The sequence below is a fragment of the Oncorhynchus gorbuscha genome, linkage group LG17 (assembly GCF_021184085.1).
Source record: "Oncorhynchus gorbuscha isolate QuinsamMale2020 ecotype Even-year linkage group LG17, OgorEven_v1.0, whole genome shotgun sequence".
NCBI classification, from domain to species: domain Eukaryota; kingdom Metazoa; phylum Chordata; class Actinopteri; order Salmoniformes; family Salmonidae; genus Oncorhynchus; species Oncorhynchus gorbuscha.
Genome location: NC_060189.1, coordinates 29,664,011 through 29,690,277, shown reverse-complemented (window position 1 = coordinate 29,690,277; position 26,267 = coordinate 29,664,011). Strand labels below are relative to the sequence as shown.

At 43.8% G+C, this 26,267-nt stretch overlaps 1 protein-coding gene across 6 annotated transcripts in view; it reads right to left on the bottom strand.

Moving 5' to 3' along the window:
• LOC124002290 (fermitin family homolog 2) overlaps positions 1-26,267 on the bottom strand; it is an 84,070-nt gene that overhangs the window by 3,722 nt on the left and 54,081 nt on the right. For 2 of the 6 annotated variants that reach the window (XM_046309667.1, XM_046309668.1), the window contains exons 5-13: positions 22,931-22,963; positions 16,695-17,023; positions 12,640-12,747; positions 9,588-9,722; positions 4,485-4,534; positions 3,222-3,346; positions 2,965-3,071; positions 2,619-2,843; positions 260-280 (exon numbers count right to left, since the gene is read on the bottom strand). In XM_046309667.1, coding sequence (XP_046165623.1) covers positions 260-280; positions 2,619-2,843; positions 2,965-3,071; positions 3,222-3,346; positions 4,485-4,534; positions 9,588-9,722; positions 12,640-12,747; positions 16,695-17,023; positions 22,931-22,963 — 1,133 coding nt within the window. The remainder of the gene's footprint in view (positions 1-259; positions 281-2,618; positions 2,844-2,964; positions 3,072-3,221; positions 3,347-4,484; positions 4,535-9,587; positions 9,723-12,639; positions 12,748-16,694; positions 17,024-22,930; positions 22,964-26,267) is intronic. The other 4 variants (XM_046309670.1, XM_046309671.1, XM_046309669.1 and 1 more) reach the window with 3 other exon arrangements.

Sequence of the window (26,267 nt, the reverse complement as noted above, 5' to 3'; positions counted from 1 at the left end):
ATGAGGAGTAGGACAGATGCTGACCTGGGTCTTCAGGACAGACTCACCACTTGACCATCTTACTATCCCATTCAGAGTGTGTTAGTAGTTGAAGGAGAAATGGGGAAATGAGGCTTGAACAAAACTCAGTTAGCAATCACCCTTAGACTGGGAAGTTTCAGTTTTCCTAAAAGTGAAACAAACTAGCTATTGAGACTGTTAAACAACTACTACTATGGTAAATCAACCACGACCCCAAGACAAAGCCATTTCCACTTACCAGGTCCCTGATATAGCCTGGCTGAAGAGGGAGGGAGGCAGGGATGGAAGAAGAGTGCAAAAGGAGGGGAGGTAGAGAGAAAACAGAAAGGAAGAAAGAAAAACAAGCAGGTGAGAACAAGGCCATCGAGCAAAGAAAATAGCTCCAAAACAAAGCAGCAGAATCCGAATCAGAACAGGGTAAATGAACAGGAGAGTTGAGGTCTGAAGGATCATGCAGCAGCAGTCACAGTACAGTATCTGTCAGGGCAAGCAGAGGGTTTAGTTACTTGGACACAAACGATTAAACTGATTTAATTGATTTACAAGTTTGAAACATTTAATTGGAGTAATTATTTCTTGAAAGACCTGGGTGACAGTTGAAGGTTTTATTTTACACTTAACTAGCTTGAGTATTATTATTATTACTATACTATAGGGCAGGCCAGTAGCCTTGTGTATGCTATTCCCATTATGTCCGCCAGGTGGCAATACCTACCAAGGCATCACACAGCTGTAATATAGAGAGCTACAGCTCTCTGGATTTGGTTAATTAGCAAAATCCTGGTGTTTGTTATTTGGCCTCTCCAGTTTGCTTTGTCTTATGTAAAACTGTATTGTATGTTTGGCTAGGAAGTTATGAAACCATCTATAAATTCCTGTGCGTATCTGCTGGGATTGGAGCACGAAGTCCCATGGGGAGGGGTTGAGAAGAGGAAGTCCAGTTTGGGGGGGGGGGGGGGTAAAGGGAGAGGCAGTACCCTGAAAACATCTCTCCCACAGCACAACTAGCTGACTGACAGAGTGGCTTTTCTCAGCCTAGCTTCCCATTCTGCATTCCCAGGCAGAACTAATTTCCTCAAACTCCCCTCCCAAACACACACAAAAACTACAGAACAAATTCACAAAAAGCACACAATGCTCTTCAAAACTTCCTTTGCTAATCCCACTACCAGTAGCCCTGTCCAGTCAGAGATGAATGGAGTGTTTCATGAGGTGCCTTTGGGCCATCCCTTGCTTGCCTAGCTAGGCTCGGTTGGGTTAGAGCTCAGAGCCTCACACTGAGACAGAGACTGGAGACGGGCCAGGACCACAGCCACATACAGACAGACTGACCCACAGGCCTGGGTAAAGAGGCTAGGAGGGGTGAGAATTTGAATGAGATCTGAGTAGGAGGCCCATCACACTACAGACTATACACACACACTCACACTCCTATCTTGTTTTTAGGCAGCAATGCCAAATAAACAAGTTTGGCTCTTTCTCATTCCTTTTTTTAGAACAAAAACACAATTTCAATGTGATTCAGTGGACACAGTAATGACTGTTTTAGGATGTCCACCCAGGATAGACATTTCCTGTTTGATGAGCTCTCCCCTCCTCCCTTCTCACTCACACATCAGGAGTGGTCTTTCCCCATGTTCTTTTCCTGGATGACACGCCAGGCTGAAGCTATGGTTACAGTCCAAACCCAGACTAGTATGGAGTCATCACTTAACCACCGAAACACACACACACCCACACCAAAATAACGTCCCACTTTTCCTATAAGCTTAATCAGAACCACATTGAGTTAGTCAGCGAGGGAAGGCCTCTCCCCCTCCCATCTGTGGAGGCATGTGCTCTGCAGGTCTAATGTACAGTATATACATCAGCCTGTTATTTACATGGAAATTTGCTAAGTACAGAGCACAATTATACTGCCCTAAAACAAGTTAATCTAATGCATAAATGTGACTTATCATTAGTTGGCTTTGGTGGTTTGCCTCTGAGTTCTCAGTGAGACAACTCCTTTAGGTTGTCTGGATTTCTCCGGCTGCGTCACTCAATAGTCTTCAGTATTATATCATTTCCTCTTCTCCTTTCCTTCTTGAGCACAGATCTGGCAGGGCATGGATGGGTGAAAATAACATGGTGGACCTCTTTCCAGTCAACTAGCTTCCTTGCTAGTCACCTTTCAGTTATAATGACAGAAAGGAAAGGAGGGAAGGAAGCAAGTTTAGAGTAAGGAGATCGCCTTAGAGCTTCACTTGTGGTAATCCTCCCTTTTAGACTGCTGAGTGCAAGGTCCGCTGTCCTGGGTTCCCCTTAGAGGGAAGGTGGGAGCGAGAGAGGGAGGGAGGTTGCATTCCTGTGCAGGACAACCCAGACGCCAGGAGGCGCCCAGCTGGGGTGCATCGGGTAGGGGGTAAACAACAAACTACCCCTGGAACAATTACTTCCCCATAATCTCGCCAGGGTTGCTTTCTGCTGCCATAGCTTTGTCTGTTAACTCGCAGTGTATGTATCCACCTGCATGCATATTTGAATCCATGGCCATTCAGCTGTAGGCTACATAAATGGGGTCTCCTCTCCACACAGACCCTTGTTATTCCAGTTACCTGCTTGTTCTTGTACTTCTTCAGGTAGCGTGGAGACACCAGGCACTCAGAGTTTATGTCGTTGGTGACGGCTGGCTCCGCAATGAACTGGGGGTCAGGGTTCATGTGCTGCATCTTGAGGAAGGACAGAATGTTGTGGACCTCCAGATTGTAGGAGCTGTCTGCCATGGTCTTCCCCTTAGAGGCCAGCCGGCACGCTGCCATCCAGTGGGCATACTGCTTCTCCTGCATGAGGAGGGGAGGGAGTAGACAGAGAGAAGGATGGTGGTTATGATTATAAGATGACTATATGGACTGCATTTACAGTATCAGTGTTTCCCCTGGGGGGGGGGGGTGCCGTACTCACAGCGTCACACCGCAGCCAGATCTCATTCATGCCGTCAGCTACCGGGATAAGTAACTTGATGTTGAATTTCTGAGCAGAGATGTTGACATCTGGTGTCACCTCGCAACCTACAAAAACACGAACAGTTCAGAGAGAAAGGGGGCGGTAGGTGGTCAAAGCCATCCATCACACACCATTGGGGATCACAGACTCAGGTCGTAAAGGAACTGTTGAATTCATTAGTGAGTGTGAGTGTGTGTGTGTGTGTGTACTAGTACCTCTTAGATTCATTTGGAGAGAGGGTGTCCCATGAGCCTCCTCTTTGCTCTTGTAGCAGGAAATTGTGATGTCCTTGAACGTGCACCAGTACTGCTTGTAGCCTTTCAGTGTCAGTTTCTTTGGCCTGGAAAACACATAGAAGAGAGAGAAAAAGAGCGACGGGGGTAAGTCAGTTCTGCTTGAATCACAAAACACATCGCTTAGCAACGCAAACCCAACCCCAGACACCAAGAGGAGAGCCGTCAAGCCACATAAAAAAGGGGTGCTTTTTTCCACTTGAGAGGGGCCAAGTCTAACAGAAAAAGACGAGAGAAAGAGACAGCGAGAGCTTTCTCAGCCTCCTTCTGTGGTCCATATAAGAGTCAGTAGCATGAATGGGAGAGGAGCCAACGTTGGACATGAGTTTTAATGGAGGACAATTACTGTGGAAATACCTCTCAGTAATAGTCTACAGCTTATATTTTTACAACATTATTTAAGCTGCAAGAGCTACCTGCTTGTCAACACAGGCCTGTGGCCAAAAGGCTTTTATGACTAGGGCCAGGGGTTTTACTCACCACCTGACCAGAAAAACTTTGGGCGCCTAGCTATGTATAAGATATTGCTCTGTGCCCTAGTTAGAGACTATATAATAATAATAATATAATATATGCCATTTAGCAGATGCTTTTGTCAAAAGCAACTAAGTCATGCGTGCATAGATTTTATTTATGGGTGGTTTCTTGAATCGAACCCACTAGCCCGGTGTTACAAGGGCCATGCTCTACCAACTGAGCTACTGAGGACCACTATAACCCGTCATGAGCTAAAGAGGACCATTATAACTGGTCCTAGTCCTAACGTAAACCCGAATCACTGCAGTAATCAGTGTTTTTGATACATCCTGAGCCCCACCAATAAGCTGGTCCTGGGAACAAGCCAGCCCACAAACCCAATCCATACAGCCAAGTTTGATACTGAACAGACAACAGCTCTCCAATTTAGGCCCAAACCTTGTTTCCTGCTCCCATAGTATTAGATTTAACATCCCAGGGACAATGCCTTCTTTAAAAGCGCATGGCCAGTCATTAGCAAACATCAAGAAAGGGCTAAAATGAATCAACGGAGGCAGTCTGGAGAGTTAGAAGGAACTGGCTAGTTGGCTCTTTGCCACTATTCTTAGGTCAGTTTAGAATTTCCCCCTAATGGATTTCGGGATGATACACTGATCCTAGATCTGTGATTAAGACAACTTCTACCACTGAAGCAGTTGTTGAACTTACTTGAAGACTTTGACGTAGTCAGCCAGTTCGGGAATGGACGTGATATCACCCTGAGAGGAAGAGAGGAACAAACATGTTTAGTGCTGGTTGAATGGTTATTATTGAGAAAGGACAAGGACAGGATTATAAAGCACAACTTTAACAATGACCTCAAGTTTGACTTTCTATGTTTGCAATGTCATCGCTCAGAGTTGCATATAAAAGAAAACAGTTAGTTAATCAAGCTTCAACTTCCTCAGATAAGCTGTATAAACTTCAGTTGGTTGGGGCAGACAGTTTTAACACTGGCCAAATCATGTGATACTCACTATTATATTATTATTATTACCCATACAGAATTGACCAATAATTTATATATATACACTAGATAACTGACAGGGGGTGCTGTTTTTAAGCCACCGTACCTCCATCTTGGCACTTCCCCACCGTTGTAAAAAACTATTTTGGAAGCTATAGAAATGTCTTAATGTGTACATGTGTTTTTACCACATTTATTATATTACAGACACCTAATGCATACTTTAAAATTATATTATGTGAGCTAAACATAGAAATAATCAAATATATAACATTCTCCTTAAAGTATAATTGTTAGAAAGTGTTAATGTTACAATCCCCACTACAACAAAATACTTAACTACACGTCATTTTGTCTTTTAAATATTTAATTGAAATACTGTAGAATTCCATTCATTCTTGTGGAGGATCACTATTACTGGGGAGTGCCAATATGGCCGACTGGTGGCTTTAAAGCCTCTCACTGACCAACACATAGCATCAGCATTCTAGTCTTTATATACATCATTAGAAGGTACACCTTCTGAAGTAGCTTTTTGCCTTGCAGTGAAGTTCTCACCCAGACCCTAGTCAAACTAAAAAAAATAAGTTTTAAGTGAGAAGTAGCATTGGTCTGAAGCCGAAAAAGGAAATATACACCACTATGCGTACTTCACCGATGCTCTGTTTTCCAGCACACAGCTTGGACCTAATCTACTATAGTAGCTATGCTGGTCTATTGTACTACAAATAATGTGTAGGCAGGATGCTTAGGATTCAAACCTTCTACTACAACCTGAATAATTGCCATGGTTTGTACACCAGAAGGTGCTTATACAACACTATTTCACAACATTATAATACAGCAAAACATAGCAATAAAAGTAAAGTAAAAGTACACAATAATGACAAATGGCAACTGAAATAATGTAGTTATTAGTATTTATTTTATATTAACAGCTGATTTTCCAGAGGGAAGCGAAGAACCAGAGACCCATTTAAGCTAATATATGGTGTAAACGGAATTATTTTTCACTGATCTCTTGTAACAATAAAAACGAGAAAGCTACTGGAAAATACACAAAATAATCAACATGTACCTATTAACATGAAAATGTACTTTAAAGTCTACTGAAGAAAGGCCTAGTAGGATACTACATTACCTGTAAACAATATTGAGTTATTACAAAATATACAATGTACAATCGTATATTCATCAGATATAGTTCAGGGATGACCATATTTGCTCTTTAAGCGCTACAGGGTTATGCAGGATTTATTGATCAAGCACAGTTCTACCACACCTGACTGTACTATTCAAGGTCTCGGTGAACAGCTGAGGTCTTGATCAACAGCAGAGTAGTAAAATCAGGTGTGGTAGCACGGGGCTTGAACAAAAAAAGCCTGCATAAATAACCCTGTGGCTTGTCAATAGCAATCTTGGTAACTCCTGATACAAACACTGTGGCAAACTGCTGAGAAACACCTGTAAAATACAAAATCAATAGACAAGTACAAAACACTTTGAAGAACACATATTTACAAATCTGACATTGGATTGGCACACTAAATCCTTTAGGTACAAATGCACGTAGTAATGCTGTACACAGCTGTCCAACGGCAGTAAAAGAGCACACATTTGTAAATGGCACTATAAATATGAAAACAAATGGGAGTACTCATTTGGAAGAGAACATCGGCTGCTTAAGTACTACTGATAGTGTACAATATGCTTAAGATGAGTAAGTCATCTTTCAGCTCCACCCAGGCCAGCTTGAGAAATGTCTTAGTTTCTCAAAAGAAAGTGGCGTCAGAAAAGGAAACGTTTACGACCTGTGCAATTTATTGTGTGCATTTGTACTGTAGGGATGGAGTGCGTGTTTTGGGAAAGGGGGGGGGGGGTTCAAAATCTATACACGACAGAGAATGGTCAAAATATCCCCTCCGGTAGGTGAACCCAGGCCTGTTTAAATGGATATCCAGGTTCCCAGGTCAGCAGTTTCCACAGTGATTTCAGCCATATGAAAAACCCTCCATAGCTAAATATACCTAGCTACCTTCCTTTTGCTTCTCATCCAACTGGTGTAAGCTAGCTAACTAGCTACAGCTGCTAGCTTTCTACTAGTCAAGTTGCTCTACCCGGGCTGCGGTCCAAAGCCACTCACAGCCCTCAAATTTTGTGGACACTACTGATGACGTATCATGATGTCTGACAAGTATACACTTGCAGGGCGAGGGAGGAAGGAATTATTTTTAAAAAATGGACCATCCTCGTTTATCCTATGACGATTGTGTTTTCAGCCACCGGTAGCTTGTGTGTGTGCTTTATATGCGCTATGTCAATTATGAGTGCATGTCTACGTATATTAAATATATTATTATTCACCTACTGTATGATAGCTATCAAATTAAATAACGTTAGCCTGCCTAGCTGGAACTTCTGAAGAAGGAAAATGTTTTATTTCTACAATTTCCAAAAGATTTTAAAATATATATATATTTACGCAACGTGTTTGTGCAGTCATGTGCATTAGTAGTACAATTTAAAACTTATTTGCATTTGTTTTTACTTACACTTGTAACGTAAACGCACCCCATTCCGTGCAACTGCAACATTCAAACGAGGCTACAAAGAAAACTAATGGAACTGCAGCGACTGTGTTGACGTCAAAATCGGGGGTGTGAACTAGGTTTCTATTCAAGGGGTGATTGACATGGTAATGGCTCTATAGTATTGGAGATCAGTTGAATAAACTGACCCTCCGTTACTTCTTGACGTGGCATGTCCAATTTGTAAGTCGCTCTGGATAAGAGCGTCTGCTAAATGACTTAAATGTAAAATGTAAATGTAATGTCGTAACGTACAGCACACATAAAGCAACTATTTCTGTCTTACAATCTCTCTCCACCAGGTGGAGCACTTCTATCATCCTTTAAAAAACAAGAAATGAACAGTGACGGGGTAAGGGGGGGAAACCTAGTCATTTTTTCATCATCATTGCATGCGATCATCATTCTCAAAGCCGCTGTTAACTTCGAAGATCACTTTAGCACCGCCCTAAAAACACTATTCAAATTCGACACAAACCTTCAAATAGGTATGTAATGACACATTATATAAACTCTTTATTGTGTTTTATTTACATTTTAAAGGCGATAAGTTGGACAGATCGATTGAAAGAAACATACAACATCTCTCCTTCTCGTTGTCACGCATTAGTTTCGCTTCCCTACCTGCCATTTTTTAAAAGACCCGACGGGGCTCATTGCCTACTTGAATTATGCAGAAACGGGCAGTGTTTAGGTCATGTAATTGATTCTGTTGGAAAGGGGAGAAATTGTGCTTGATTACCGTTGATCTGGAAGTATTATGTTTTGGGGTGCTAAAATAAGGGCGATTGTACGGACCAAGGCGATGTACGAGTTTACGGTATGTTGACTTCTCCATTGATGTTGTTTTTAAGTTTTCTGAGACTTTCCTTAGCAGATGTACAATCGTCGCAAATTTAATTATTGGGAGTTTCAGGCCCCGGAGTGAACATAATTGTACACTCACAAAGCCGACTAAAAATGAGGGCTGAGGGACTTAAGCTGCAAACTTCCCTTGCTTGTCTAATCATTTGGACCACCCTCCAAGATGGCAACGACGATTCCCCAAGGGCATAAGGAGGGTAAGTGGACGAGGGTGTATCTTCTAAGTGTTTTGATCGCAGCCCTGGTTTTAGAACTCTGAGATTTGGCAAAAAAATATTAGCATTGTCAGAAATTAATTTTCAGAAAAAAAGGTAGCACATTGATTTTTATTGGGAAGAAATGTGCATGTAGTGCCAATTAACTTATCCAGTCTAAATGGATCTAAGTCTAATGGTCACCATATGGACGCTGTAGCCTCGTTTTAACCTGACGTCTAGAATTTGAGCTAGGTTTGGGCAAAAATAATTCTGAACAACCGTAATACTAACAAGACCCCGTCAACAATCCAGTATAGTGGTTCTCGGTAACGGCCGGATGGATTATGACGAGAGGTGTGTTGTGTACCTCAAATTTTCATCTACATTGGTGTCATATTGGCATAAATATGATGTAGAGAGATTTGAATTTAACATTCCGATTCAACCATAATATGCCACTCTGGATGTGCCCATTAACATTTGCTCTAATTGAATGTACCACTAGAGTAGCATTGAGGTAAAGTACAGTGAATTGCATAACTAGTGTGTTTTACAGTAAAGTGTAGTAGTTGTACCAGTGTATTGAGGTCTTGCCTCCCTCCAGGGTGATCTCCAGGTTTGACAGGGTTAGGGTTAGTATAGGACAGTAAGGTGTAGTACCAGGGTGATCTCAGGGTCTGACAGGGTTAGGGTTGGGGTTAGTATAGGACAGTAAGGTGTAGTACCAGGGTGATCTCAGGGTCTGACAGGGTTAGGGTTGGGGTTAGTATAGGACAGTAAGGTGTAGTACCAGGGTGATCTCCATGTTTGACAGGGTTAGGGTCGGGGTTAGTATAGGACAGTAAGGTGTAGTACCAGGGTGATCTCCAGGTCTGACAGGGTTAGGGTTGGGGTTAGTATAGGACAGTAAGGTGTAGTACCAGGGTGATCTCCAGGTCTGACAGGGTTAGGGTTAGTATAGGACAGTAAGGTGTAGTACCAGGGTGATCTCCATGTTTGACAGGGTTAGGGTCGGGGTTAGTATAGGACAGTAAGGTGTAGTACCAGGGTGATCTCCAGGTCTGACAGGGATAGTATAGGACAGGAAGATGTAGTACCAGGGTGATCTCCAGGTCTGACAGGGTTGGGGTTAGTATAGGACAGTAAGGTGTAGTACCAGGGTGTTGGAGGTCTTGCCTCCCTCCAGGGTGATCTCCAGGTCTGAAAGGGCAGCGTCCACCTCGTCCACCTCCTTCTCACTGTTGTTCATGTGGTTGTCTGACGACATGATGGACAGCTTGTTGATGTGGTACTGGGGGAGAGAGATAGAGAAAAGGGACTAATGTTTAGCCAACAGTCCTTTATGCCATGACTGTGAATAATGTGTCAACACCAGTCTCCTGTTTGATATTGTGAATGTCATTACTGATAATGTAACTTTTCTGGTTTGCTCCACTGGCGTCCGTTTCTGTGTACATTGGTAGTGATTTCCTAGTCCCTTTCATAGCAAATGAAGTGGTAAAAACACAAAAAAAATACCTGCTTGTCCAATAAATACTTTTGAGTTTCTTTGGGTGTTGTAGAAGTGAGTACCATGAAGCACTAACTGTTGATTAACAATAATTACTTTGTTCTTTAAAATGAGTAAAGAGGGGGGGGGGGGATATTTAGTTGATGAAATTAGTGACTGTAAATGTGTCTTTCCTTGGAGCACATGTGAGTAGTGCAGACTTGGGACATTGCGTGCAGCATTTCTGCATTTATTCACAATGGAAATACCATCTAGTCTGGTCAGAATCCTGTTTGTTATATTTGGACGAGTCTCTGGCCTGGCCAATCATTCACACTATCCTCTGGACTAACAGAGCCAGTCTCACCATGTTCTGTTCTGGTCTATGCCTCAACAACACTAAGACCAACTTGTTGACAAACTGTATTTATACTGTCAACCCCCACACCTCCTACTCCTCCTCCTCAATATGAATGAACAGCTGCCTAGAGGGAGCAAGTGAGTTAGAGAGACAGTGTGGGGGTGAGAGAGAGGTAGAGGGAGAAGAAAAGAGAGGCATATTTCAGGACACACGGCACTTCTGTGGCCATAGCCAGCTAGGGTTTCAGAACGTAGGACAAAGGCTTCTCCCGCCATGTCACCATCTCTGACGCCCACGCTCTACTGACACTGGGGAGAGGGGGATGGTGTGTGTGTTTCTGGTGCATACATGTGTATTTCTAGCGCATATGTTTTGTATGTGTAGGGTTGGAGTTGGGGGTAGTGGGCTAACAGGAATGCCCTGGGCCTTTATCTCCCAAATACAGTCATGTTCACTGTGCCGAACATGGCAGGCTAATTGCTATACTTGGCCACACAGACATATCCAGGTGATTGGCAGAATCCCTGGACACAGAGACCATTCAACTCTTACTGTAATAAACCCACCCCTTCTCTTCCTGCCTGATCTCCTCAGTGACACCTTAGCCATGACTGTCACAGCTACTATTAACTTAGCAAGAGATAACGATAGATAGTGGCGCTAACAGACAGGTAGCGACATGCTAGCTGCTAATCCAAACACACTACAGATTAGCATCTTGAGCATCTCTTCAGGGGGGGATGAACCACTAAACCGACAACCAATGATGTATTAATAAACACCTCCGCTCCTGTTGAAGACCCTAGCAGTGTCACCTTTCAGTGTAATTGGGGATATTGAGGAATGTGTAGGAGATTACAGGTTGGTTGGAGTGATACCTCCAGTGGGGTGAGTCCGGTGGCTACTCTATAATTACCCGTTGGGGAGAGGACACACTGGCGTCCCCATGTCCTGTCCCTCAGGCTTTACGAGGATCAGAAATAGCAGGGCTGCCCTGGTCTCAGGGAGCATCCCAAAGGGACACAAGAGACTCGGATCCCCACACCCCCCCAAAATCAGACCTTCACTGTCCTTCCCCCTCTTCACTATTCCTCTTATACTACACAACTTGTATAAAAGAAGCAGTGACATAATCAATACGTCCACAGAAGTTAACTATGGTGTTGAACAGCACTTGAACAAGTCTAAAGTGTCAGTGACGTGTCTAGTCTAACCATCTTCAATGACAGGTATCTGGAATGGGTTGTTTCTAGAGCCAAGGCATCACAGACAGGATCATTTGGTTTAATTGTAGTTGCTCCATGCAAGCATACAGCCTTGCATACAGTTATCAGGGGGACCATGTTTCTGTGTACTGCTGCAAAGGTGGAAAGTTTTAAGTTTCTCAGTATACACATCACAGACACACTGAAATGGTCCACCCACACAGTGTGTTGAAGGAGCAACAGCGCATCTTCAACCTCAAGAGGCTGAAGAAATTTGGCTTGTCACCTAAAACCCTCAAACTTTTACAGATGCACAATTGAGATCATCCTGTCGGGCTGGTATGGCAATTGCACCGCCCACAACTGCAAGGCTCTCAAGAGGGTGGTGCAGTCAGCACAACGCATCACCGGGGGCAAACTACCTGCCCTCCTGGACACCTACAGCACCCAATGTCAAAGGAAGGCCAAAAAGAAAACAACAACCACCCGAGCCACTGCCTGTTCACCCCGCGACCATCCAGAAGGCGAGGTGGTCAGTACAGGTGCCTCAAAGCTGGAACCTTCCATCTCAAGGCCATCAGACTGTTAAACAGCCATCACTGACACAGAGGCGGCTGCCTATATACAGGTCTCAAAATCATTGGCCACTTTAATAAATGGATCACTAGTCACTTTAATAATGTTTACATATCTTGCATTACTCATCTCATAAGAATATACTGTATTCTATACCATCTTGCCTATGCCGCTCGGTCATCCCTCATCCATATATTTATATGTACATATTCTTATTCCATCCCTTTAATTAGACTGGTCTGTATTAGGTAGTTGTTGTGAAATTGTTAGATGACCTGTTAGATATTATTGCACTGTCGGAACTAGCAGCACAAGCATTTCACTACACTCGCATTAACATCTGCTAACCATGTGTATGTGACCAATAAAATTTGATTTCAAGCAGACCAGTCACCCACCACGTCAGTGTCAACACTGGACAACACGCCCATTCAAATAATTTGCTGTTCTTCTGTTCATCAGGCAGTGAGACCATGGAGAAGATAACTACTGCAGTCCTCAATCAGGCCAATTAACATGATCCCTATACACACGAACAAACAGACAAACTGACACACATGCATTACACAGGTCTCACCTGCAGGGCAGCAAACATCATCATCTCCTCCTCGGTGCACTCTATTTCCTCCAGCAGGATGGCCCACTTGGCCTGCTCATAGAGCTGGTTCACCCGGATGGCATCATACTGCAGGGGGAGAACAAATACTGTTAGCCCTGGCACCAAGCCTGTCTCTGCACAAGCACAGATCCACACACAAAGCACTCAGAGACAGTCCAGCTGAGAAAACAGGACAGCCCAGAGGGGTACTTCCTCCTCTCCACACCCCCCCAAAATCTGTCAGCTGCAGATGCTGAAGGCTGGTGGGGAGTTGTGTGTGTGTGTGTGTGTGTGTGTGTGTGTGTGTGTGTGTGTGTGTGTGTGTGTGTGTGTGTGTGTGTGTGTGTGTGTGTGTGTGTGTGTGTGTGTGTGTGTGTGTGTGTGTGTGCACGTTTAAATGTGGCATTAACATGTTTTAACCACTCCTAGAAAACAATTGTAGATTGTAATTTGCTTTTACCAATAAAATGGTCCGACGATGAAGTGGGCATACTTGGTGTAAATATCCCAAAATAAATAAATTCTCATGACAATACATTTTAATAGAAAGTTAACCAATTGGCAACCATGGAAAGTACAACACCTGTCTATTTGTGGAAAAAACACCCTGATTAATTATTTAGTCATATTTACTTTTGGCCCTGCCTTCACCTGTCACTTTTTTTTAAATATTCTCTTTTTTTTACAGTGAATTCATTAAGTATTCAGACCCCTTTGCTTTTTCCACAGCCTTATTCTGAAATTGACTTAAAATCGCTTTCCCCTCATCCAGCTACACACAATAACCCATAATAAGAACACAAAAGATTTTTAGAAGTGTACAATTTTTTAAATGAAATATCACATTTACATAAGTATTCAGACCCTTTAATCAGTACTTTGTTGAAACACCTTTGGCAGTGATTACAGCCTTGGGTCTTCCTGGGTATGAAGCTACAATCCTGGCACACCTGTATTTGGAGAGTTTCTTCCATTTTTCTCTGCAGATCCTCTCAAGCTCTGCGAGGTTAAATGGGGAGCGTCGCTGCACAGCTATTTTCAGGTCTCTCCAGAGATGTTCGATCGGGTTCAAGTCCGGGCTCTGGGTGGGCCACTCAGGGACATTCAGACTTGTCCCGAAGTCACTCCTGCATTGTTTTGGCTGTGTGCTTAGGGTCATTGGCCTGTTGGAAGGAGAACCGTCACCCCAGTCTGAGGTCCTGAGTGCTCTGGAGCAGGTTTTCATCAAGGAGCTCGCTGTACTTTGCTCCGTAGCTTTCCATCGATCTTGACCAGTCTCCCAGTACCTGCCGCTGAAAAACATCCTCACAGCATGATGCTGCATCCACCATGCTTCACCGTGGGGACGGTGCCATGCTTCCCCCAGACGTGACGCTTGGCATTCAGGCCAAAGAGTTCGATCTTGGTTTCATCAGACCAGATAATCTTGTTTCTCCTGCTCCGAGTGTCTTTGGGTGAATTTCAACAAACTCCAAGCGGGCTGTCATATGCCTTTTACTGAAGAGTGGCCTCCGTCTGGCTACTTTATGGTAAAGACCTGATTTGTGGAGTGCTTTCAATGAGCGGGACACTAATCCGGAAGCTTGTAAGAAATCCCGCTATGGCCTCAGACGAACCATCAAACAAGCAAAGCATCAATACAGGATTAAGATTGAATCCTACTACACCAGCTCTGACGCTCGTCGGATGTGCAGGGTGTGAAAACTATTACAGACTACAAAGGGAAACGCAGAGTTGAGCTACCCATTGACGCAAGCCTACCAGACAAACTAAAGAGACAAGCAAGACTGAAGCATGCACAAGAGCACCAGCTGTTCTGGATGACTGTGTGATAACACTCATTAGCCGATGGGAGCAAGACCTTTAAACAGGTCAACATTCACAAAGCCGAGGGGGCCAGACTGATTACCAGGATGTGTACTCAAAGCATGCGCGGACCAAACTGGCACGTGTCTTCACTGACATTTTCAACCTCTCCCTGACAGAGTCTGTAATACCTACATGTGACAAGTAGTGCACCAAAGTCCCTGTGCCCAGGGAAGCGAAGGTAACCTGCCTAAATGATTACCGCCCCGTAGCACTCTCACGTCGGTAGCCATGAAGTGCTTTGAAAGGCTGGTCATGGCTCACATAAACAGCATCCTCCCGGATACCCTAGTCCCACTCCAAATCACATACCGCCCCAACAGATTCAGATCGCACTCCACACTGCCCTTCCTACCTGGACAAAAGCAACACCTATGTGAGAATGCTGTTCATTGACTACAGCTCAGGGATCAACACCATAGCATAGTAATGAGCTTTGTGGGCACTAGGACTAAACACCTCCCACTGCAACCGGATCCTGGACTTTGATGGGCCGCACCCAGGTGGTAAGGGTAGACAACAACACGTCTGCCACCCTGATCCTGAACACTGGGGCGCCTCAGGGTGTGTACTTAGTCCCTTTCTGTACTCCCTGTTCACCCATAACTGCGTTGCCAAACATGACTCCAACACCATCACAAGTTTGCTGACGACAACAGTGGTAAGCCTGATCACCGACAACGATGAGGCAGCCTATAAGGAGGTGGTCAGAGAAATGGCAGTGTGGTGCCAGGACAACAACCTCTCCCTCAGTGTCAGCAAGACAAAGGAGCTGATCAGGGACTACAGGAAAAGGCGGGCCGAACAGGCCCCTAAAACATCGACAGGGCTGTAGTGAAGCGGGTCTCCAGTGTCAAGTTCCTTTGTGTCCACATCACCAACGTACTATCAAGGGCCCAACACACCAACACAGTCATGAAGAGGGCACGACAAAACCTTTTCCCCCCCAGGAGACAGAAAAGATTTGGCATGATCCTCAAAAAGTTCTACTGCACCATCGAGAGCATCCTGACAGGTTGCATCACCGCCTGGAATGGCAACTGCTCGGTATCCTCAAGCCATAAGACTGAGGAACAATTAATCAAATGGCCACTGGCCTTTTTTAACATTGACCCCCACCCATTTGTTTTGTACACTGCTGCTACTCGCTGTTTAATATCTAACCATTCACTTCACCCCTACCTACATGTACAAATGACCTTAACCAGTAACCCCACACTGACTCCGTACCCCCTGTATATAGCCTCTGTATTGTTATTTTATTGTGTTACTTTGTATAATTTCTTTTACTTTAGTTTATTTGGTAAATATTTTCTTAACTCTTCTTGAACTGCACTGTTGGTTAAGGGCTTGTAAGTAAGCATTTCACGGTAACTTCCCCACTTGTATTCAGCACATGTGACAAATAAAGTTTGATTTGATTTGCTACAGAGATGGTTCCTCTGGAAGGTTCTCCCATCTCTATAGAGGAACTCTGTCAGAGTGATCATAGGGTTCTCTGTCACCTGCCTGACCAAGGCCCTTCTCCCGATTGCGCAGTTTGGCCGGGCAGCCAGCTCTAGGAAGAGTCTTGGTGGTTCCAAACTTCTTCCATTTAAGAATGATGGAGCCACTGTGTTCTTGAGGACTTTCAATGCTCCAGATCATTTTTGGGGATTTTGGTACCCATCCCCTGATCTGTTCCTCCACACAATCCTGCTCTGAGCTCTACGGACCATTCCCTTGACCACATGGCTTGGTTTTTGCTCCGATATCCACTGTCAACTATGGGACCTTATATAGACAGGTGTGTGCCTTTCCAAATTATGTCAAATCAATTGACCAAAGGTGGACTCCAGTCAAGTTGTAGAAACATCTGAAGGGTGATCAATGGAACCAGGATGCACATGAGTTCAATTTCGAGGTATAGGGTATATGTTTTTCTAAAAACCTGTTAATGCTTTGTCATTATGGGGTATAGTGTGTAGATTGATGAGGAAAAACATGTATTTAAACAATTTTAAAATAATGCTGTAACGTAACAATGTGGAAAAAGGGGTATGAATACTTTCCCGAATGGGGGATTGGAAATGATGCAGACAATTACGTTGATAGAAGCCACAATCTACCCCCTAAACACGTTTTAATAAAAGACTCATTTGATGGAAAGAACGGTCCACATACTGTACCTTGGGGTTGAGGTCAAAGAAGCTATGGTATTTAAACCGCAGGAGGAGCACCTCATTCTCCTTGACATCCTGCTCCATCAGAGACCTGGATGAGTCCATCCAGCCCTGGTTGATCTTGGCCTTGTCCAGGAGGGATTGGGGCTTGTAGAGCTTGGCCAGGATATCGGGCGAGGAGATTGGCTGGCTGACAGCGAGGATGCTGGGATTGCCCTCGGACAGGGGGCTGTCTCCAAACCAGGCGGTAGTGGGGGATAGGGGGCTTCCGTCTCTGGAGTCATAAGTGGGAGTCATGGTCTTACTGTACAGGCCGGGACTGGAGTAGATGCTCCCTGCAAACCAGACAACACATGTTTAGTACCCTGGGGTAGTCTGAGGAACATTGGGCTCAATTCCAGTTTGGGAGATTAATTGAAATTCCAATTTTAAAAAACTGAAAAGCGCGATTCATTTTTAAACATTTTTTTTATTCTTAGACTGGGATTTCAATTAACTTCCTGAATTGAAATTGATCCCAACTGTGTGACTGAGGTCCATGAAGACAAAGAAAAAGACATCACCATACCTGTAAAATATTGAACATGATTAAAAAAACATGCTCACAATACAGTCCACTGCAAAACAATCTACAAGACACACATTTGGTACCAAGAACAAGAATCTCCAAAAATTAAGTGAACATGGTTCCACAACACACATTTGCATCCTGCAATTGACAGCAATGTGTCTGGTAGCACCACCTATCTGATAGGTGGTCTTGATGCTCTGCTGTTGCTGCTGAGGAATGACGATGCGCTTTAGCATGCAGATGTTGCACACGATCGTGGTCACATGGTCCACAACCTGCGAGGTGCACATGGCAAACTATACAGCACAACCAGCAGCATATAGGGAGGGACATGGGAATAGGGATGGGGCAGTGGAGGGTGGTACACAACAAAGTGAGACAGCATGGTACCAAAAGCTAGCATCACTCTGCTTTGTTTGTGTTCCATTTTTGGAGAAAAAGGTGGATGTGTGTTTGGAGGGAGGAGTGTAGAGGAGTGTATGCACATGGATGTATGGTTGGAGAGTGTGTGTAGAGAGAGATGTGTATGTATGCAAAATGTTGTTCTATTCGGATTTAAGCCATTGCCAGCAAATAAATGTAAATACAAATAGCCAAAAAACAAACAAATAACCAATCTGAAACCATGAAATGTCCTGTTGGCTGGCTTTGGCCAGTATGTTAGGGCATAGTAACAGCCCACACACTTAAGTCTAAAACTGACTTAATTCAGCCTTAAATTCTAAACAGGCAAATGACAAATCAATATAATGTTTGCAATATCTATTCCTAAATGGGTATGCATATTTTGTGACAAAATTCTAATTTAAAAGGTAATATATTGCATTATTTTCATGATTGAGTATGCATGAAACCTGACAATTTGAAAAAGAAAGTGTTTAATATTTAATTTCCAATATACTGTCCAGTACAACACTAACACATTTAAAAGTCAAATGTAAATGCTTAAAATTACAAATCATTACTCATGTTTGCCATTTCATTTCCTTGTCGTGACAAAAATCAAATTAATTATCAGTTGCAATTGGCAATTCTTTTCCATACTCTAGGTGGTTTAAGACTGTCAAAAATCAAATGATCAATATAATTTGATAAATCAATCGCATTGCTTCATTTTGCCATTTCGTTGCGCCTTTATTTTCGATATGTAGGTGTAACATATCGAAAATAAAAACAAAGGCGCAACGAAATAGCAAAAGTGAAAAATTAAACAATGTGAGGTGGAAGAAAAAAAGTGAAAAAAAAATAATAATAATTAGACACATAAAACATTAAGAACAGCAGCTCATTCCATGACAGACTGACCAGGTGAAAGCTGATGCCCGATGTCACTTGTTAAAGCCACTTCAAATCAGTGTAGATGAAGTGGAGGAGACGGGTTAAAGAAGTAATTTAAAGCCTTGAGACATGGATTGTGTATCTGTGCCATTCAGAGGGAGATTTAAGTGCCTTTGAACGGAGTATGGTAGTAGGTGCCAGTCGCACCTGTGTGTCAAGAACTGCATCGCAGGGTTTTTCACGCTCAACAGTTGCCGTGTGAATCAAGAACGGTCCACCACCCAAAAGACATCCAGCCAGCTTGACAACTGTGGGAATCATTGGAGTCAACATGGGCCAGCATCCCTGTGGAACGCTTTTGACACCTTGTAGAGCCCAGGTCACGACGAATTGGGGCTGTTCGGAGGGCAAAAAGAAAAGGGGTGAAATCCAATATTAGGAAGGCATTCCTAATGTTTGGTATACTCAGTGTATATATTTTGAAGTTTGATTTGTCGCACTGCTTTGGCCAGGTTTCAGTTGTAAAATAGAACTTGTTCTCAACCGGCCTATCTGGTTAAATAAAGGTGAAAAAAAAAATGTTTAGGCCATTAGGGTAAATGCAGATAGACTTTGCTGCATCAGTCGGGCTACAGGTGATAATGTTTATTGCTAATAGCATACCTGGTAATATGGACCATGCATAGGCTATATACATGGCCCAATCTGTTAAAATAATTGTAACAAATGTGTTATTGGGTTCATTCTGGAGGTGGAAAATATATTTGAGATGGCGCTCACATACAGTTGTAGTCGGAAGTTTACATACACATTAGCCAAAAACATTTAAACTCAGTTTCACAAAATTCCTGACATTTTAATCGTAGTATAATGTACCTTGTCTTAGGTCAGTTAGGATCACCAATTTATTTTAAGAATGTGAAATGTCAGAATAATAGTAGAAAGAATTATTTATTTCTATCATCACATTCCCAGTGGGTCAAAAGTTTACAAACTCAATTAATATTTGGTAGCATTGCTTTAAAATGGTTTAACTTGGGTCAAACGTTTTGGGTAGCATGGGTAGCCTGAGTCAGGATTGTAGGCCTCCTTGCTCGCACACGCTTTTTCAGTTCTGCCCACACATTTTCTATGGGATTGAGGTCAGGGCTTTGCGATGGCCACTCCAATAACTTGATTTTGTTGTCCATAAGCCTTTTTGCCACAACTTTGGAAGTATGCTTGGGGTCATTGTCCATTTGGAAGACCCATTTGCGACCAAGCTTTAACTTCCTGACTGTTGTCTTGAGATGTTGCTTCAATATATCCACAGAGAATCATGAGGAAGGAAAATTATGTATTTTGTGAAGTGCACCAGTGCTCATGATGCCATCTATATTGTGAAGTGTGCCAGTCCCTCCTAGAGCAAAGCACCCCCACAACATGATGCTGTCATCCCCGTGCTTCGCGGTTGGTATGGTGTTCTTCTTCGGCTTGCAAGCCTCCCCCTTCTTCCTCCAAACATAACAATGGTCATTATGGCCAAACAGTTATATTTTTTGTTTCATCAGACCAGAGGACATTTCTTCAAAAAGTACGATATTTGTCCCCATGTGCAGATGCAAACTGCAGTCTGGCTTTTTTATGGCAGTTTTGGAGCAGTGGCTTCTTCCTTGCTGAGCAGTCTTTCAGGTTATGTCAATATAGGACTCGTTTTACAGTGGATATCGATACTTTTGTACCCGTTTCCTCCAGCATCTTCACCAGATCCTTTGCTGTTGTTCTGGGATTGATTTGCACTTGTCGCACCAAAATGCGTTCATCTCTAGGAGACAGAACGTGTCTCCTTCCTGAGCGGTATGACGGCTGCGTGGTCCCATGGTGTTTATACTTGCATAATATTGTTTGTACAGATGAACGTGGTACCTTTAGGAATTTGCGCCCCAAGGATGAACCAGACTTGTGGAAGTCTGCACATTATTTTCTGAGGTCTTGGCTGAATTATTTTGATTTTCCCATGATGTCAAGCAAAGAGGCACTAAGTTTGAAGGTATGCCTTGAAATACATCCACAGGTACACCTTCAATTGACTCAAGTGATATCAATTAGCCTATCAGAAGCTTCTAAAGCCATGACATTATTTTCTGTAATTTTCCAAGCTGTTTAAAGGCACAGTCAACTTAGTGTATGTAATCTTCTGACCCACTGGAATTGTGATACAGTGAATTATAAGCGAAATCATCTGTAAACAATTGTTGGAAAAATGACTTGTGTCATGAACAAAGTAGATGTCCTAACTGACTTGCCAAAACTATAGATGGTTAACAAGAAATATGTGGAGTGGTTGAAAAACGAGTTTTAATGACTCCAACCGAAGTGTATGTAAACTTCAGACTTCAACTGTACATACATGAATTTATTTTCATTCAGTTTTGAGTAGAATGTCCTTTTAGTGATGATAGTGATGTTTATTTCGATGGGCAAAGGAGGAATAACTTGTAGTATTGGTCACCATCTGGATTTGGTCACCATCTCCAATTTGTTCCATCCCACGTGATTTTATTTAGAGTCGGACAGCAGCCTTCACCATAAATAACTTGTAATATTGGTAGTAACCATGTGGATGTCACCGTGATACAGTCTACACTGCTCAATGGGGAGAACTTGCGCTGCAAGTTTATAATATTTTCTGAAGTTTCTAGCCACAAGCATAAACTAGCTAGCTGGGAAGGGCTCATCAGAACGACTGACTAGCCTGAACCTATTCGTCTCCACATGTCCATGTAGCCTCCCCTGTTGTCAGGAAGCACAGACAACCTCTTCCGCCTCACGTTACCGAAAACCCACCCATAATGGATCGACAATCAACACGTCGAAAACGATAACGCAAATGAGGAAATGAAGAAATGAAATCGCAAAATAAAGAATTAGAATTGATTTATTGAATTTGCATTTTGACAGTCAACCACACAGAGTATGGAAAAGCATTGTCAATTGAGAATTTGTCACAATTCATACAAACACAACAAGGTAATTAAATGGCAAACATGAGAAATTATCATAAGGATTTACATTTGATTTTTTAATGTGATAGTGTTGCACTGGATAAAATATCAAACACACGTTGCTATTTATTTTTCAAATTGGCAGATATTATGCATACTCAAACATGAAAATGATCATGCAATATCTTTTTTTTGCATTTCAATTAGAATGTCAAAAAATGCACACCCATTTAGGAAAAGGAATTGCAAACATGATACCGATTTATTATTGTACCATTTGCCTTTCCAGTAGATTTTCAGCAGCTAAATACTTCCATAACACACTGACCAGTCCCCACTGGCCTAAAAAAAGCAGGCAGGCCAAACCACTAACCAAAATTCAAACAGGAAATGGTGTGTGTGTGTGTAATACAGTAGAGGTCATGAGAACAGGGACCAGGCCACAACAACCCATCCCTAAGGGTTTATGGAGAGTTTCTAGAAGGGAGGGAGGAAAATAAGGTCAGCTAGAATGCTACTCTCCCATATGGTCGCAGGAGACAATATATCTAGAAAAGGCTGATTACAGTTGATCCCCATCTCCTCTAGAGAAGAAAAAGAGTCGTGCAGCCTCATGTGTTTACTCCCAGCCTTTGGCTTTCAGTGGGATAGTGCGTTCCACAGGCTGGAAGGCACCGACTATGTTAACGTTTCCTAATCCTTAATCCCCTTTCACTGGTTCTGGTATGGTCTGGATGGCTAGACCACCCTGCACTTTGTCGCCTAGATGTAAACTAGGAGGGCTCATTACCATATAAAAAAAGTGTCACCACATTGCTTCTGTGTGGGTTTGGGATGGAGGCGGTGGTCCATCTGAAATGAGGCGAATGTGTTGTAGACATAGAATCCCCCTAATAGTCATTTATTCTGTTCCATTTTGATTCTTTAGGGCAGCGTTTCCCAAAGTCGGTCCTGGAAATTTTGGTTTTTGTCCTAACACTACACAGCTGATTCAAATGATCAAAGATTGATGAGTTGGTTATTTGAGTCAGCTGTGTAGTGCTAGGACAAAACTAAACGTGCACCCAGGGGAGGTCCCAGGACAGACTTTGGGAAACCCTAATTTAGGGTACCTGTTGAGCAAAATGTGAACAGCTGAGCTTTCCAGCAGAACAAATGCATAGTGTGCAAAGCTTTTTTATATTTTTCAAAAAAAGACGGGAGCGAGTTTGTTCCTGTTGGAGTGGGGCAAAGCCTGTCACGTGACCTGAGTCAGCAGATATCCTCAAGTGACAAGGGCAGCAGCTGGCTTCCTTGGGATACAGCCTAGGCAGGTGACCAGAACATCACTCCAGCTGAGGGGTGAGTGGGTAAGGGAATGGGGAAGCAGTGCAGGAAGAGGGAGGACAGAAGACCAGGAGAAACCTTACCTTTGACCGGACCGATGTAAATTATCTCAGAGGCTGGAGTGGAAAATGAGAAAGAGGGAGGGAAGGAAAGAAAGCAGAGGAAAAATAACAAAAACCAGAGGACAGATTAAAGAAATATTAAACGATAGATATTAAAAAGACGAGGGAGAGGAGGGAGTAGGAGGTTTTTTTTAAAGAAAATGGACGAGAATGAGAACCAGGGGAGGGCTGTGCCAGTGTGCCAACCTAACCAACCCAAGATTAGATGAGTCACTTTGCCCTCTCAGCGGCGGGAAAATAAACATGGCATGACAAACCCTGGTCAGTTCCCATCCATCTGCCCATTCATCAGGATCCAATGCCATTTCTCATTGAAAAGCCAGGCAGGGTGTTGGTTGGAATGACCCAGCACTGCATAACAGTTCTAGTGAAATTAAAGTTATGGACAAATCAACTTTCCACCATGAGAATCCCATAGAGATAATTATCTGAGGGGAACAGTTCAGCAGAGTAGCAGACTCAATGGCCCTGAAGGAGTAGACAGGGCCATGGTCCTAGTTGTTATTTCGTAGGCTACGGTTTGTAATATGGGCTATTCCATAGTAACGACATGCATGTTTCTCTTAATGGAATGTGGGTAGGGGGTCTGGGATTTCCCAGACATGTGGGTGGAAGTAGGTTTTAGACTCAGAAAAAGACTGATTCTAATCTAAACACTTCTAACTGGACTTAGAGCACAGATCAAGCCCCCACATCCTCTTGGTCTTGGGTGAACTTCTAAACTAAAATCTTGCCAACTCAACTTGACCCGTTACCCAGTTTCCCCTGTGGTCCAGTGAGTGTGTAAGGAAGGAGGTGAAGACTTATCAAGGGTTGACTCAGAGAGGCCACAGAGGGCCCCATTCAGCAGGGTGGAATGGACTGAACTGTAGGGAGAGGCTGTGGCTGAGCCCCATACAGATTGCATCAAGTGTTAGGGAGAGGCTGTGTGTGTGTATGCGCGTGCGTGCAGACTGCAGCATATGCCCTTGTGAGTACCATCAGGCGGTGTGGTGCTGGAGACCCCAGCCTTTCCCCAGAGGGGAGGTAACACAACATCAGGAATAACTCCCAGCAGCTTGGCCGTGAAACACTGCACATTAAATACTCACTCCTACCATATGAGCTGGGGGAGGTGTGCGCAACTCCTGCACATTTTTTCTTTGTGCACTGTACACAAGTGTTTTCCTGCACGTCTTTATTATCTTAAAGCGAGTCTGAATATTTGTACAGAGTTATGACTTGGCCTAATTCATTTTAGAAACCCCTGGTCAACAGCTCATTAGGATAACAGAGTGTGGATGTAGTTGGAGCAATACCAGTCATACATAAGTGTGTAACTCATGGAATTAGGGAAACTCTGGCTTTGTTCTAATAATCAGAAAGACTCCCAGGATTCCCATGGAGTCAAATGGCAATGGGAACCAACAAGCATATAATTGTCATAACATTGACGAGGGAGCCAAGAGTCAGAGCTGCTTGGCTTAATGTCCCTTCTCACACTCCCCTTTTTCCCTTTCCTGCCCCTCCTCACTCTCCCCTTTTCCCCTTTCCTGCCTCTCTCCCCCTTCTCACACTCTCCCCTTTTCCCTTTCCTGCCTCTCTCCCCCTTTTCCCTTTCCTCCCCCTCCACACTCTCCCCCTCTTTCCCCTTTCCTGCCTCTCTCCCCCCCTTCTCACTTTCCCCTCCCCCTCCACACTCTCCCCCTTTTCTGCCTCTCTCCCCCTTCTCCCTTTCCTCCCCTTTCCTCCTCACTCTCCCCTTTTCCCCCTTCTCCCTTGCCTCTTCCCCTTTCCTGCCTCTCTCCCCCCCTTCCTCACACTCTCCCCCTTTCCCTTTCCTGCCTCTCTCCCCCTTTTCCCTTTCCTCCCCCCTCCACACTCTCCCCCCTTTTCCCTTTCCTCCCCTCTCCACACTCCCTCCCCCTTTTCCCTTTCCTGCCTCTCTCCCCCTTCTCCCTTTCCTGCCTCTCTCCCCTTCTCTCCCCCTTTCCTGCCTCTCTCCCCCTTCTCATCCCCCCCTTTGAGCCTAAAGAGGGTGTGTGTGTGTGTGTGTGTGATGCCAGGCCAAATAGCTACAGGGTTGGGCTGGGTCTTTAGGACAATGAGGACCATTCACAACGCCTTAGCCAAAATCGCTAAAGCTAACTAACGCTGCATAGATACCACAGCATGGCCCAAAGTGTTCCTCCTCCCTCACATCAGTGTAGCTAATTTATTGACAAGACTAGCAGGCGGGAGGAAGAGGGGCTGGTGTAGCTCAAGCTCTGCAACCTGGTTTGGATATAAAATGGCATGGTGACCAACTACGCAAGGAATCCCAACCATTCCCTCTCTCCCTCCCCGAGTAAGGAGCCCAGAGTCCGCAAATCATATCATACCACTGCTCCTCACTCACATTCTTATTTGGGCACATACAAAAACAATTGTTTTGGCACTGTCTCGCCTTGTTTTTAAAACCCTATGAGCAGATATTGATAAAAGGGTAGATACAGTGGGGAGAAGAAGTATTTAATACACTGCCAATTTTTTTAACAAAGCATGTAGAGGTCTGTCATTTTTATCATAGGTACACTTCAACTGTGAGAGACTGAATCTAAAACAAAAATCCAGAAAATCACATTGTATGATTTGCATTTTATTGCATGACATAAGTATTTGATACATCAGAAAAGCAGAACTTAATATTTGGTACAGAAACCTGTGTTTGCAATTACAGAGAGCATACGTTTCCTGTAGTTCTTGACCAGGTTTGCACACACTGCAGCAGGGATTTTGGCCCACTCCTCCATACAGACCTTCTCCAGATCCTTCAGGTTTCGGGGCTGTCGCTGGGCAATACGGACTTTCAGCTCCCTCCAAAGATTTTCTACTGGGTTCAGGTCTGGAGACTGGCTAGGCAACTCTAGGACCTTGAGATGCTTCTTACGGAGCCACTCCTTAGTTGCCCTGGCTGTGTTTCAGGTCAATGACATGCTGGAAGACCCAGCCACGACCCATCTTCAATGCTCTTACTGAGGGAAGGAGGTTGTTGGCCAAGATCTCGCGATACATGGCCCCATCCATCCTCCCCTCAATACGGTGCAGTCGTCCTGTCCCCTTTGCAGAAAAGCATCCCCAAAGAATGATGTTTCCACCTCCATGCTTCACGACTGGAATGTTGTTCTTGCGGTTGTACTCCACCTTCTTCCTCCAAACACTGCAAGTGTAGTTTAGAACAAAAGGCTCTATTTCTGTCTCATCAGACCACATGACCTTCTCCAATTCTTCCTCTGGATCATCCAGATGGTCATTGGCAAACTTCAGACGGGCCTGGACA